The sequence below is a fragment of the Arachis stenosperma genome, chromosome 6 (assembly GCF_014773155.1).
Source record: "Arachis stenosperma cultivar V10309 chromosome 6, arast.V10309.gnm1.PFL2, whole genome shotgun sequence".
In the NCBI taxonomy this organism is placed as follows: domain Eukaryota; kingdom Viridiplantae; phylum Streptophyta; class Magnoliopsida; order Fabales; family Fabaceae; genus Arachis; species Arachis stenosperma.
In genome coordinates this window covers 24,468,493-24,482,108 of record NC_080382.1, presented here as the reverse complement: position 1 = coordinate 24,482,108, position 13,616 = coordinate 24,468,493, and the positions used below count along the sequence as shown (strand labels likewise).

The 13,616-nt window shown below is 40.3% G+C and overlaps 2 protein-coding genes across 2 annotated transcripts; both read right to left on the bottom strand.

Annotated features, from left to right (window-relative positions):
* Positions 1 to 5,979: 5,979 nt before the first annotated feature.
* LOC130933916 (uncharacterized) lies at positions 5,980 to 7,383 on the bottom strand. The gene is made up of 2 exons (XM_057863517.1): positions 6,475 to 7,383; positions 5,980 to 6,240 (listed from the first exon to the last, which is right to left on the bottom strand). Exons 1-2 carry the CDS (start codon positions 7,381 to 7,383, stop codon positions 5,980 to 5,982), a joined length of 1,170 nt encoding a protein of 389 aa, XP_057719500.1.
* Positions 7,384 to 8,811: 1,428 nt separating this feature from the next.
* On the bottom strand, positions 8,812 to 9,888 carry LOC130933915 (uncharacterized). The gene has a single exon (XM_057863516.1). The coding sequence runs from the start codon at positions 9,886 to 9,888 to the stop codon at positions 8,812 to 8,814; it is 1,077 nt and encodes a 358-aa protein (XP_057719499.1).
* Between the last annotated feature and the right edge of the window lie 3,728 nt (positions 9,889 to 13,616).

Here is a 13,616-nt window from a genome sequence, read left to right as displayed (position 1 = left end):
GGCTGGAACAGTATTGCTTAACAAGAAGACGGGTGCAAAAGCAAGATTTGGGACCCCAGAATTCACTCTAGAAATCAACACTCTTGGGGCCTTGTCACTTGCTTTAACTTGCTTGAAGGCTTTCTGTGCCTTGTTTGGGACCCCGGAGGCTACTGGAACTCCAAACATTGGTGGAGATTTCTGGATGAGTTCAAGCACAAGCCGCCATAACAGGAAGCTCCTCAAATGTCCAACTTAAGGACTTTAACTAAAAGTGCTAGGTGGGAGACAACCCACCATGGTATGATCGTTCTTTTTCAATTTATTCTATTTCGTTTTGTTTGTTTTTGAGTTTTATTTTATTTTATTGAACCTGGAATCATGCATAGCATTCACATTAAGCATTGCATTCTGCATACTGCACTCTGCATTTTTCAAAAAAAAGGGGAAAAACACGCACGCGACGCGGCAGCGTCGCTGACGCGTCCGCGTCACTAGTGCGCGAGGAAGAAAAGCATTGAACAGAGAGTCACGCGAGAGCGTGACTGGAGCCGTGCCTTTAGCATCATTTGACCCCACGCGACCGCGTCATGTGGAACTTTGGCCTCCCACGCGATCGCGTCACCCACGCGGCCGCGTGCCCTGAAAATCGACGTCAATAAGGTGCATGGCCGAAAGTTGTGCTGGAATTGGGCTGGACTCGTGCTAGAAGCCCAAGCCCTCCCACGCGAACGCATGCCCCACGCGGCTGCGTCATTTTTCAAAAATGGCCATCCACGCGATCGCGTCACCCAAAATTTGGCAAAATAAGATTTTGAATAGAGAGTTGTGCGAGCGCGAGGCTGCCCTCGCGCCAGTAGCATAAATTGAGTCACGCGACCGCGTGACCGATGCGACCGCGTCGATTAACTTACAGCGCAAGTCGCACGACCGCGTGCCCCACGCGTCCGTGTCGCTTGCGCCGCACAGCTTATCCTAATTTGCCAAATATCTTATCTTTTCTTCCCCAATCCTAATTTCTTCTATCTTTTCTTCTTTCTTCTTTCTTTCTTACTTTACTTCTTTCCCTTCTCATTCTTCTTATCTTTTATTTTATTTTACTTAATCTATTTGTATATCTTATTCATCGCATCTTAATTTTGTGCATATTGTTTTTATTTTCTTTTCTGATTTTTTTTATTTTTCCATTGGTGTTAAAAAAAATTCTTATTCTGCTGTTGCATCTTTTCTTGAATTTATTTTGGTAACTTGTTTTACACTGTGGGATGATATTAATTATCTACCAATGCCAATCTTTTATGATACCTGCACTCCATTTGCATTGGCATGAACTTGTATTGATACTTCCATTACCCACTCTCCTCCCCTATGTTACAAATTTTATACCACTGGTATGCCATGGCTTCTATTATTTTCTCACGTACATGTTGAAGCTTCCATGTAAATGAGACCCTTATCATTTAGCATTAACCCACCCATACTTTATTTATTTTTTTATCTTTATTTCTGGGTTACTTTTCTTCCCTTTTTCTTTCAGGATGGCCACCCAGAGGGGAACCGGAAGACGTTTACATGGGGAGACAAACAAGTCCATCTGCACAATCCTTGAAGAAAGGCATCAGTTGGAACAACCCGTCCACCTGCACATCTCAGCATGCACCGAGGACGGTGCAATCTTTAAGTGTGGAGAGGTCGATACCGATCTCCATGGGTTAGTACTTTCTTGTCTCAACACCAAGGTTTAAATTTTCTTTGTAGATTAGTTGTTGCATTTGCATGTTTATTTGATTTTTGCATATTTTACCACTTGGTTGAAGTAATATTTTCTTTTTTAAGAAACTTTTTATAGTATTTCACTAATTTAAATTAAAAAAAACTTTTTGAATAACTTGTATGAAGAAATTTTATTTTGGAACATGGTTTAAAGCTTGAACACACAAAACCAGTGAGATTTTGAGCCTATGTGATTGGTTGCATTTTATCAACCAATATCTTAATTTTGGTGTGTGTTTTTCTCTCTAAAATTGTGATCTTTGTCTTGCTTGATTCTATATTTCCATTGTTTAATGTATGCATACACTTATATGATTGAGGCCTTGTTTCACTGAGCTTACATACCCATATGGTCTTAACCTTTTCATTATCTATTGCAAACCAATTTTGAGCCTATTTTACCCCTTTGTTCTTTATTTTAGCACATCATTAACTCTAAGCGAAAAACAATAATGTCCTTAATTTGAATCCTTGGTTAGCTTAGACTAGTGAGAATGCTTATGAATTAAGTGTGAGAAATGCAAAATTGCATGGATACGATCCTCGTTGTGCGTCGTGATCAATTGGATGGTTTCTTTGTATATTTTGGTACGAAGATTTTGTGAACGTAGTTCCGGGTATTCCTTTAGCATTTCATCCAAGAGAATAAGAAGTTCTTGATTACCCAGACTGGAATAACCACTTAGAATAGTTCCTTGAATTCTATGAATTTTTTTAGAATAATCTTTTCTTGAATGATATTCAAGAAAATTTCAGGTTGCTTAGTAAGAGTGGGTTTGGAAACATCTGGTTTGAGAAGTGAGTATGTTAGAATTTTCTGAAAATGTGAAAGAAATGTTTAGGACATGTTCATGCATTCAATAAATTAATCATATGCATTGATAAAAACAAAAGAAAAAATATATAAAAAAAAGAGCAAAATAAGTGAAAGGGGACAAAATGCCCCAAAGTAAGTGGTGAAAGCAATGCATATGAGTTGTACTTGAAATTAGAATGCATGAATATGTGGAAAACATAGTTAATGGGAAGTCAGATTTTATATTATGATTACATGGATTGTCCTAAGTTAGGTGGAATAGTTTATGTTAATTAAGGATTCAAATTTTAGTCCACTTGGCCAAATACAATCCTACCTTGACCCTAACCCCATTACAACCCTTAAAAGACCTCTTGATTTATGTATTGGTGCATTAAATTTTTGTTGATTGTTAGATGAAGAGCAAGCTATAGAAAGCAAGATTAGTAGAGAATTGAGAGAATTGACCCTAGACACTTGAGAGTTAGAATGATATACACTACCAGTAAGGGTTCAGTGTTCAATTCTATGTTCCCTGCTTTCATGAGCTATCTTCTTCTTGCAAGTTATTTGTATTGTATTTTGTGATTTGAATTAGTGAAATCCAGTTCATACATTCTATCATTCCTCTTCATTCCTTTATAGCTTCTCTTGAGCTTAGCACGAGGACATGCTAATATTTAAGTGTGGGGAGGTTGATAAACCCATATTTCATGATTTATCTTGTGCTTAATTGAGTGGTTTTATCAACTCTTTACCCACTTATTCATACTATTTGCATGGTTTTACATTTGCCTTCCTAATTATGTGCTTTGATTAAAAACATGTTTCTTTGGACTTATATTTTCTTATTATTAATCCTCTCTTATTACCATTAGATGTCTTGATATGTGTGTTAAGTGTTTTCAGATATTATAAGGCAGGAATGGCTTGGAGGATGGAAAGGAAGCATGCAAAAGTGGAAGGAATACAATAAGTTGGAGAAATTGCTAAGCTGTCCAGCCTGACCTCTTCGCACAACGGCTATAACTTTAGCTACAGAGGTCCAAACGACGCGGTTTTAGTTGCGTTGGAAAGCTAACGTCCGGGGCTTCAATTTGATATATAATTTGTCATAGCTGCCCTGACGCCAGGCGACGCGAACGCGTAAGTCACGCGGACGCGTGACCTGACAGGAACGCAACCCACGTGGCCACGTGAGCCATGCGGCCGCGTCACTTTTCCGCGACCTGTACGCACCAGAAAGCGCTGGAAGTGACTTTTGGGCTGTTTCTGACTCGGTTTTCGGCCCAGAGAACACAGATTAGAATTTATAAAGTGGGGGAATGCATCCATTCATAATCAGGCTCTGATAATACATTCATAATTCTCTTTTTATTATTTTAGATGTAGTTTTCAGAGAGAGAGGTTCTCTCCTCTCTCTTAGGATTAGGATTTAGGACTTCTCTTAGTTTTAGGAGTGACTCTCAATCCCAGGTTCTTTGTATTTATTTATTTTCAATGTTCCATGTTTAGATTGATTTTCTTAATTAATGTTATTTGAGATATTTCAGATTGATGATTGCTGTCTTTTATTTATATAAATAATTTGGATTTTCCTGTTACTCTTTTGGCTTTGGTTGAGTAATTGGTGACGCTTGAGCTGTCAAATAAAGCAGTGGTTGAAATTGGGAGTTGCTAATTAATTTGAGTTCTAATAACTCTAGCCTTTCCAAAGGAAAGACTAGGACTTTAGGTATCAAATTAATTAGTCCACTTGACCTTCCTTTGTTTAGTAAAGGTTAACTAAGTGGGATTAAAATCCAATTCTCATCACAATTGATAAGGATAGGACTTCCAGTTCCCATACCTTACCAAGAGTTTATTTTATAGTTATTTATTTATTTTTCTTATTATTTTTTGTGCAACATACTGCCCCCTTACTTCCAAAACCCCAATTTTACCTTTTTCATAGCCAATAATAAGAACATACCTCCCTACAATTCCTTGAGAAGACGATCCGATGTTTAAATACTCGGTTAACAATTTTTAAAGGGGTTTGTTACTTGTGACAACCAAAACGTTTACACGAAGGGATTTCTATTAGTTTAGAAGCTGTATCTACAACGCGAATATTATTAATAATTCTTTACTAGCAAAAATCCCAACGTCAGGGGGCCCAGCCTGTGGGTCCCCCTTTTTTAAACTATTCATTTTTATGTTGTGGTGGTATATCGCTGACACTTTCTTGGCCTTTTATGGCCGTAAACAAAATATTTTTAAGAAATACCCTTTTTTGGACAAGGGTTTAAGTTACTTTCGTTGGTTGTGTGCATACTTTTTCTGCTTTAGGTTTCGAAAAAACCCTTTTTTGATCTTTTGTTTTGAAAAACCTTTTCTTGGCTGGTTGTCCTTCTTCTAAGTTTTTCTCGAATTTTCCTTGAAGGCTTGGGACAATCTTTAGTGCCTTCTATAGATTTTCTGATCTCTTTTCGGGATTTCTTATGCTCAATTTTTTGATATATTGAGTTTTTACAACTTAGGTTATTTTTGCGATGCATTTCTTTCTCAGAATTTCCGACTTGTTAGTCAGTTAATTTCCGAGTTTATTCACGATCGACTTTTATAACCTCTTTACACCGACTTGTACCTCGTCGTTTTATCCTGATGACCACCTAGGTCGATTCATGGGATTTTCATGCTTTGTCGAGCTTAAGTCGGCGCGTTTCGTAGAAAGAAAGAAAGCGAGAAGGAATTTATAAGAGATGTTTGAAAAAGATCTTTCTTTATTTGCAAAGGTACTCTATCGCTACTAAGGGTTTTGGGCGATCTATGACCCCTTAGCCTCTACTGTGATGCCTCGTTAAAAACCCTTCTTAAAAAAAACCATTTTATTTTGGGAAAGAATCATGAAGTTGGGAAAAGAGTACATCAGAGAGTAGAGTTCGCTTTTAACTGTAGTACCTTTTCATATTACAAGCATGCCACGACCTAGGTAGCTCGGTTCCGTTTAAGTCGGTCACCTTGTAATAACCTTTTCCTAAGACCTCACTAATCTTGTATGGTCCCTTCTAATTAGCGGCGAGCTTTCCTTCCCCATACTTGTTGACTCCTATGTCGTTTCTAATTAAAACCAAGTCGTCTGGGGCGAAGCTCCTTCGAATGACTTTTTGGTTGTATCTGTTCGTCATCCTTTGTTTCAATGCTGCTTCTCTAATATGGGCTCGTTCTCGAACTTCAGGGAGTAGTTCAAGTTCTTCTTTGTGTCTCTTTATGTTTCCAACCTCGTCGTAGAAGTTCACCCTTGGGCTTTGCTCGTTGATTTCAACCGGTATCATGACTTCTATGCCATAAGCAAGTCAGAAGGGTGTTTCTCCTGTGGCAGACTGAGGTGTGGTCCGATAAGCCCAAAGTACTTGTAGGAGTTCCTCGGCCCAGGCTCCCTTTGCGTCCTATAACCTTTTCTTCAACCCTGCCAGTATGACCTTGTTTGCTACCTCGGCTTGTCCATTTGCTTGTGGATGTTCCACCGATGTAAATTGATGTTTGATTTTCATACTGGCTACCAGGTTTTTGAAGGTTGAGTCGGTGAATTGAGTGTCATTATCAGTGGTGATGGAGTGGGGTACCCCATATCTGGTGATGATGTTCTTGTAGAGGAACTTTCGACTTCTCTGAGCGGTGATAGTGGCCAATGGTTCTGCTTCTATCCACTTTGTGAAGTAATTCACTCCCACTATTAGATATTTTACTTGCCCCGGCGCTTGTGGGAATGGTCCTAGCAAGTCCAATTCCCACTTTGCGAAAGGCCATGGGGAAGTTATACTAATGAGTTCCTCGGGAGGGGCTACATGGAAGTTTGCATGTATTTGGCATGGTGGGCATTTTTTCACAAATTTTGTGGAATCTTTTTGTAAGGTCGGCCAGTAAAATTCAGCTCAGATTACCTTTCTAGCTAACGACCTTGCTCCAAGATGATTCCCGCAGATTTCATTGTGCACCTCCTCTAGTACCTCAATTGTCTTTGAGGTCGGGACACACTTTAATAGTGGTGCTGATATCTCCCTTTTATAGAGGATATTTTTCAACAGCGTGTAATTTTGTGCTTCCCTCCGGATTTTCTTGGCCTCTTTTTCTTCTTTGGGGAGGATGTCAAATTTCAGGAATTCGATTAAGGGCTTCATCCACCCGAGGTCTAACCCGGTGATTTCAAAGACGTCTTGAACAGCCTCCGTTTTGTCCACAAAGGGTTCAGGGAGAGTTTTTTGAATCAGGCTTCTGTTGTTCCCTCCTGATTTAGTACTTGCTAGCTTGGAGAGGGCGTCTGCCCTGCTGTTGAGGTCCCGAGTTATATGCTTTACCTCGGTCTCTTTAAAGTGCCTAAGGTACTCCAAGGTTTTGTTCAAGTATTTTTTCATGTTGGGATCTTTGGCCTGATACTCTCCGTTTATTTGGGAGGTCACCACCTGAGGGTCGCTGAATATCCTTACTTTGGTTGCACCGACTTCTTCTGCTAGCTTTAACCCTGCAATCAAGGCTTCATATTCTGCCTGATTGTTGGAAGCTGGGAACTCGAATTTGAGGGAAACTTCGATTTGTGTTCCTCCTTCGCTGACCAATATTATGCCTACCCCGCTTCCAACCTTATTGGAGGACCCATCTACATATAACTCCCATGTAGTGGATTTTTTCTCTTGATCTCCCGTGTATTCTGCTAGGAAGTCGGTGAGGCATTGCGCTTTTATTGCCGTTCGGGCTTCGTATTTCAAGTCAAACTCGGAGAGTTCTATTTCCCATTGAACCATCCTGCCCGCAATGTCCGTCTTCTGAAGGACTTGCTTCATGGGCTGGTTCATTTGGACTTTTATCGTGTGTACTTGGAAATACGACCGTAATCGACGTGAGGCTACTACTAAGGAGTATGCAAACTTTTCAAGTTTTTGATACTTTAGTTCTGGGCCTTGTAGAACTTTGCTGGTAAAGTACACAGGATGCTGCCCGACTTCATCTTCTCGTATTAGACCTGATGCTATAGCTCTGTCTGCTACTGACAGGTATAGGACGAGCTCTTTCCCGACCACGGGTTGGGTCAGGATTGGGGGCTGGCTCAAGAACTTTTTGAACTCCCGAAAAGCTTCTTCGCATTCCGGAGTCTATTCGAACTGGCATCCTTTTCTTAGTAGGGAGAATAGTGGAAAGGATCTTAGTGCCGATCCCGCCAAGAATCTGGAAAGGGCGGCAAGCCTTCCATTTAATTGTTAGACCTCCTTCAGACAAGTCGGACTTTTCATTTTCAGGATAGCTTTGCACTTATCGGGGTTTTCTTCGATTCCCCTTTGTGTTAGCATGAACCCTAGAAATTTTTCTGCCTCCACCGCAAAGGTACATTTTGTGGGATTTAGTCTCATCCCATGCGACCTTACGGTGTTGAAAACTTGCGAGATGTCTGTCAAGAGGTCGGTTTCCTCCTTAGTTTTCACCAGCATGTCATCTACGTAGACCTCCATTAAGTTCCCAAGGTGGGGAGCGAACACTTTATTCATCAACCTTTGATAGGTGGCCCCGACATTTTTTAATCCAAATGGCATCACCACATAGCAGTAGTTTGCTCTAGGTGTGATGAATGAAGTTTTTTCCTCATCTGGTTTATACATCGGGATTTAGTTGTATCCTGAGTAAGCATCCATAAATGACAAGTACTGATACCCTTAGCTTACGTATACTAGGGTGTCAATATTGGGAAGTGGATATGGGTCTTTGGGGCATGCTTTGTTCAGGTCAGTGTAGTCAACGCACATCCTCCACTTGCCGTTTTACTTTTTTACTAGCACTACATTTGCTAGCCATGCCGGGTACTTGACCTCTCGGATGAAGTCGGCTTCCAAGAGGGCTTGTACTTGCTCCTCCACCACCTGAGCTCGTTCTGTTCTGAGCTTGCGTCTGCACTGCTGTACGGGTCATGATCCAGGGTGTACTGACAGCTTGTGGGACATGAGCTGAGGGTCTATCCCTGGCATGTCAGAAGCTTTCCAAGCGAAGAGGTCAGAATTATCTCGCAGTAGCTTTATCAGCCTTTGTTTCAAATCTCCATCTAGGCTGGCCCCTATGTTGGTATTTTTTCCTTCCTCTTTTCCGATTTGAACCTCTTCGGTTCTTCCATTTAGTTGCGGTCGCAGCTCTTCCCTAGCTTTTATTCCCCCGAGCTCTATGGTGTGAACTTCCTTGCTCTTTCCTCGGAGGTTTAAGCTTTCATTGTAGCATTTTCTTGCCAATTTCTGGTCTCCTCATACAGTCGCTATTCCCCTAGGTGTTGGGAATTTCAGGCAAAGGTGAGGGGTTGACACCACCGCTTCGAGCTGATTTAACATAGTCCAGCCGATTAGGGCGTTATATGCCGACCCGACATCGATGACGATAAAGTCGATGCTAAGAGTTTTGGAATTTTCCCCCTTTCTGAAGGTCGTGCGGAGGGGGATGTATCCTAGTGGCTTAATTGGCATGTCTCCTAACCCATACAGAGTGTCCGGGTAAGCTTTTAGCTCTCTTTCATCCAACCCTAACTTGTCGAATGCGGGCTTAAAGAGTATATCAGCCGAACTCCCTTGGTCCACCAAGGTCCTGTGGAGGTTGGCATTTGCCAAGATCATGGTTATCACCACCAGGTCGTCATGCCCGGGCATGATCCCCTGCCCGTCCTCTTTGGTGAACGAGATGGTTAGGAGATCGGGAGATTCGTTTTCGACTTGATAAACTCGCTTCAGGTGTCTTTTGCGAGATGAATTAGTGAGTCCCCCTCCTGCGAATCCTCCAGAGATCATATGTATGTGTCTCTCGGAGGTTTGTGGTGGTGGGTCTCTTCTGTCTTCATCATCTCGCTTTCTTTTTCCAGGATTGTCCGACCTTTCCATGAGATATCTATCAAGTCGGCCTTCCCTGGCCAACCTTTCTATCACATTTTTAAGGTTGTAGCAATCATTTGTTGAGTGGCCATACATCTTATGGTACTCACAGTAGTCGCCGCGACTTCCTCCCTTTTTGTTTTTGATGGGTCTAGGAGGCGGCAACCTTTCAGTATTACAGATTTCTCTGTATACGTCCACTAGGGAGACTTTTAGAGGAGTATAGGAGTGATATCTCCTCGGCCTGTCGGGACCGACCTCATCTTTTTTCTTGGGCTCCCTTTCTCTCTCTTTTGCTGAGTGAGCAGGCCCATGTCGCCAGTTGGGCTCCCGTAGTCTGGCATTTTCTTCCATGTTGATGTACTTTTCTGCTCTCTCTTGTACATCACTCAAAGAGGTGGGGTGCCTTTTTGATATGGACTGAGAGAAGGGGCCCTCTCTAAGTCCATTTACTAACCCCATGATAACTGCCTCTGTGGGCAGGTCTTGAATTTCCAAACACGCTTTGTTGAACCTTTCCATGTAGTCATGTAGAGGTTCCCCGACCTCCTGCTTAACTCTCAAGAGACTCGGTGCGTGCTTTACTTTATCCTTCTGGATGGAGAACTGCATTAGGAATTTTCTCGAGAGGTCCTCAAAGCTGGTAACCGACCTTGGAGGGAGGCTATCGAACCACTTCATCGCTGCTTTCGACAGGGTGGTTGGGAAAGCATTGCAGCGAGTTACATCAAAAGCATCAGCCAGATACATCCGACTTTTGAAATTGCTTAAATGATGATTCGGGTCTGTGGTTCCGTCATAGAGGTTCATATTAGGGCTTTTGAAGTTTCTTAGAACTTTCGCCCTCATTATGTCCTCACAGAACGGGTCCTCTCCTCCCAGGGACGACTCTTCTCGGTCGCCACAGGAGTTCCGACTTTTGAGGGAGGATTCAAGCTTCAAGAGTTTTTCTTCCAACTCATTTTGTCGTTCTATCTCTTCCCTGAGATTTTGCTCTGCCTCTCGTTGTCGTTCTAACTCCTGTTCCAGTTGTTCCAAACGACCTTGGTGGCCGTGGACCAGCCCCATTAGCTTAGTTGCATGGGGTGGCCCTTCCTTTCCAGACTCTCATCCCTCCAAGAAATTTACCTTTGGGTTATTAAGCCCAGATGTGCCTTCTCTATGCTGGTTGATGAGCGGATAATTTATACGCTTTTTGGCATTATTTTTAGATAGTTTTTAGTAAGATCAAGCTACTTTTAGGGATGTTTTCATTAGTTTTTATGTTAAATTCACATTTCTGGACTTTACTATGAGTTTGTGTGTTTTTCTGTGATTTCAGGTAATTTCTGGCTGAAATTGAGGGATTTGAGCAAAACTCTGAAAAAGGCTGACAAAAGGACTGCTGATGCTGTTGGATTCTGACCTCCCTGCACTCGAAATGGATTTTCTGGAGCTACAGAACTCCAATTGGCGCGGTCTCAACGGCGTTGGAAAGTAGACATCCAGGTCTTTCCAGCAATATATAATAGTCCATACTTTATTCGAAGAATGACGACGTAACTTGGCGTTGAACGCCAAGTACATGCTGCTGTCTGGAGTTAAACGCCAGAAAAACGTCATGATCCGGAGTTGAACGCCCAAAACACGTCATAACTCGGAGTTCAACTCCAAGAGAAGCCTTAGCTCGTGTATTGATCAAGCTCAGCCCAAGCATACACCAAGTGGGCCCCGGAAGTGGATTTATGCATCAATTACTTATTTATGTAAACCCTAGGAGCTAGTTTATTATAAATAGAACATTTAACTAATGTATTAGACATCTTGGTTTTAATCTTTTGATCACTTCAGATCTTAGGATCAGCTCTTTGAACGCATAGTTCTTAGACCATGGGGGCTGGCCATTCGGCCATGCCTGGACCTCTTACTTATGTATTTTCAACGGTGGAGTTTCTGCACACCATAGATTAAGGGTGTGGAGCTCTGCTGTACCTCAAGTATTAATGAAGTTCTATTTTCTTTTATTCAAATCTCTCTTATTCTTATTCCAAGATATTCATTCGCACCCAAGAACATGATGAATGTGATGATTAGATAACCCTCATTATCATTCTCACTTATGAACGCACGTGATTGACAACCACTTCCGTTCTACATGCAACCGAGCTTGAATGTGTATCTCTTAGATTCCCCAACAGAATCTTCGTGGTATAAGCTAGATAGATGGCGGCATTTATGAGGATCCGGAAAGTCTCACCTTGTCTGTGGTATTCCGAGTAGGATCCTGGGAATCCGGAAAGTCTAACCTTGTCTGTGGTATTCCGAGTAGGATTCCGGTAATGAATGACTGTGACGTGCTTCAGACTTGCAAGTGCTGGGCGTGATGACAAACGCAAAAGAATCAAGGGATTCTATTCCAGTAAGCGCAGGAACCAACCAGTGATTAGCCGTGCTGTGACAGAGTGCGTGAGCGTAGTTTTCCCTGCGAGGATGGGATGTAGCCATCAACCATGGGTGATGCCTCCAGACGATTAGCCATGCGAGTGACAGCCGCAGAGGACCATTTTCCCGAGAGGATTGAAAGTAGCCACCACTGATGGTGAACCCCTATACACAGCTTGCCATGGAAAGGATTAAGAAGGATTGAGTTGAAGCAATAGGAGAGCAGGCGTCCTTGAGCCATACAGCATCTTCATATACTTAACTGAAATTCCTACCAATGAATCTACATAAGTATTCTATCCCTTTTATTATTTCTATTTTATTATTTCTATTTTCGAACCCATAAACAATTTTAATCTGCCTAACTGAGATTTGCAAGGTGACCATAGCTTGCTTCATACCAACAATCTCTGTGGGATCGACCCTTACTCACGTAAGGTTTATTACTTGGACGACCCAGTACACTTGCTGGTTAGTTGAACGGAGTTGTGAATTCAACTGGTGCCACTTAGAAGCCTTCATCTCAAAATAATTAGAACATGGATCACAATTTCGTCCACCAAGTTTTTGGCGCCGTTGCCGGGGATTGTTCGAGTATGGACAACTGACGGTTCATCTTGTTTCTCAGATTAGGTAATTTTCTTTTCAAAAAGTTTTCTAAAATCTTTCAAAAATATTTTTTTATTATTTTCGTTTTTTTTAATATAATTTTCGAAAAAAAATTAATAAAAATTCAAAAAAAATTAGAAAATCATAAAAAACCAAAAATATTTTGTGTTTCTTGTTTGAGTCTTGAGTCAATTTTTAAGTTTGGTGTCAATTGCATGCTTTTAAAAATTTTTCTTGCATTTTTCGAAAATCCCATGCATTCATAGTGTTCTTCATGATCTTCAAGTTGTTCTTGATAAGTCCTCTTGTTTGATCTTGATGTTTTCTTGTTTTGTGTTAGTTGTTATTTTTCATATGCATTTTTTGTTTGTTAGAGTCCATGCATTAAAGATTTCTAAGTTTGGTGTCTTGCATGTTTTCTTTGCATCAAAAATTTTTCAAAATTTTGTTCTTGATGTTCATCATGATCTTCAAAGTGTTCTTGGTGTTCATCTTGACATTCATAGCATTCTTGCATGCATTCATTGTTTTGATCCAAAAATTTCATGCATAAAGTATTTTTGTTGTTTTTCTCTCTCATGATTAAAAATTCAAAAATAAAAAAAATATCTTTTCCTTATTTCCCTCCAAATTTTCGAAATTTTGGGTTGACTTGGTCAAAAATTTTCAAAATTGGTTGTTTCTTACAAGTCAAGTCAAAATTTCAATTTCAAAAATCTTATCTTTTCAAAATCTTTTTCAAAAAAAAAAATCATATCTTTTTCAATTTTCTTTATAATTTTCGAAAATTTCAAAAACATTTTTCAAATTATTTTCAAAATCTTTTCCTTATCTTTACATCATATTTTCGAAAATTTACTAATAATTAATGTGATTGGTTCAAAAATTTGAAGTTTGTTACTTTCTTGTTAAGAAAGGTTCAATCTTTAAGTTCTAGAATCTTATCTTGTAGTTTCTTGTTAGTAAAGTAAATAATTTCAAAAATTTTTGAATTAAATCTTTTTATCTTTTATTTTATCTTTTTCAAAAATTTTATCTTTTTCAAAATTTGATTTCAAAATATCTTATCTAACTTACTATCTTCTTATCTTTTTCAAATCTTTTTCAATCAACTAACTAACTTTTTGTTTGTTTCTTATCTTTTTCAAAATCACCTAACT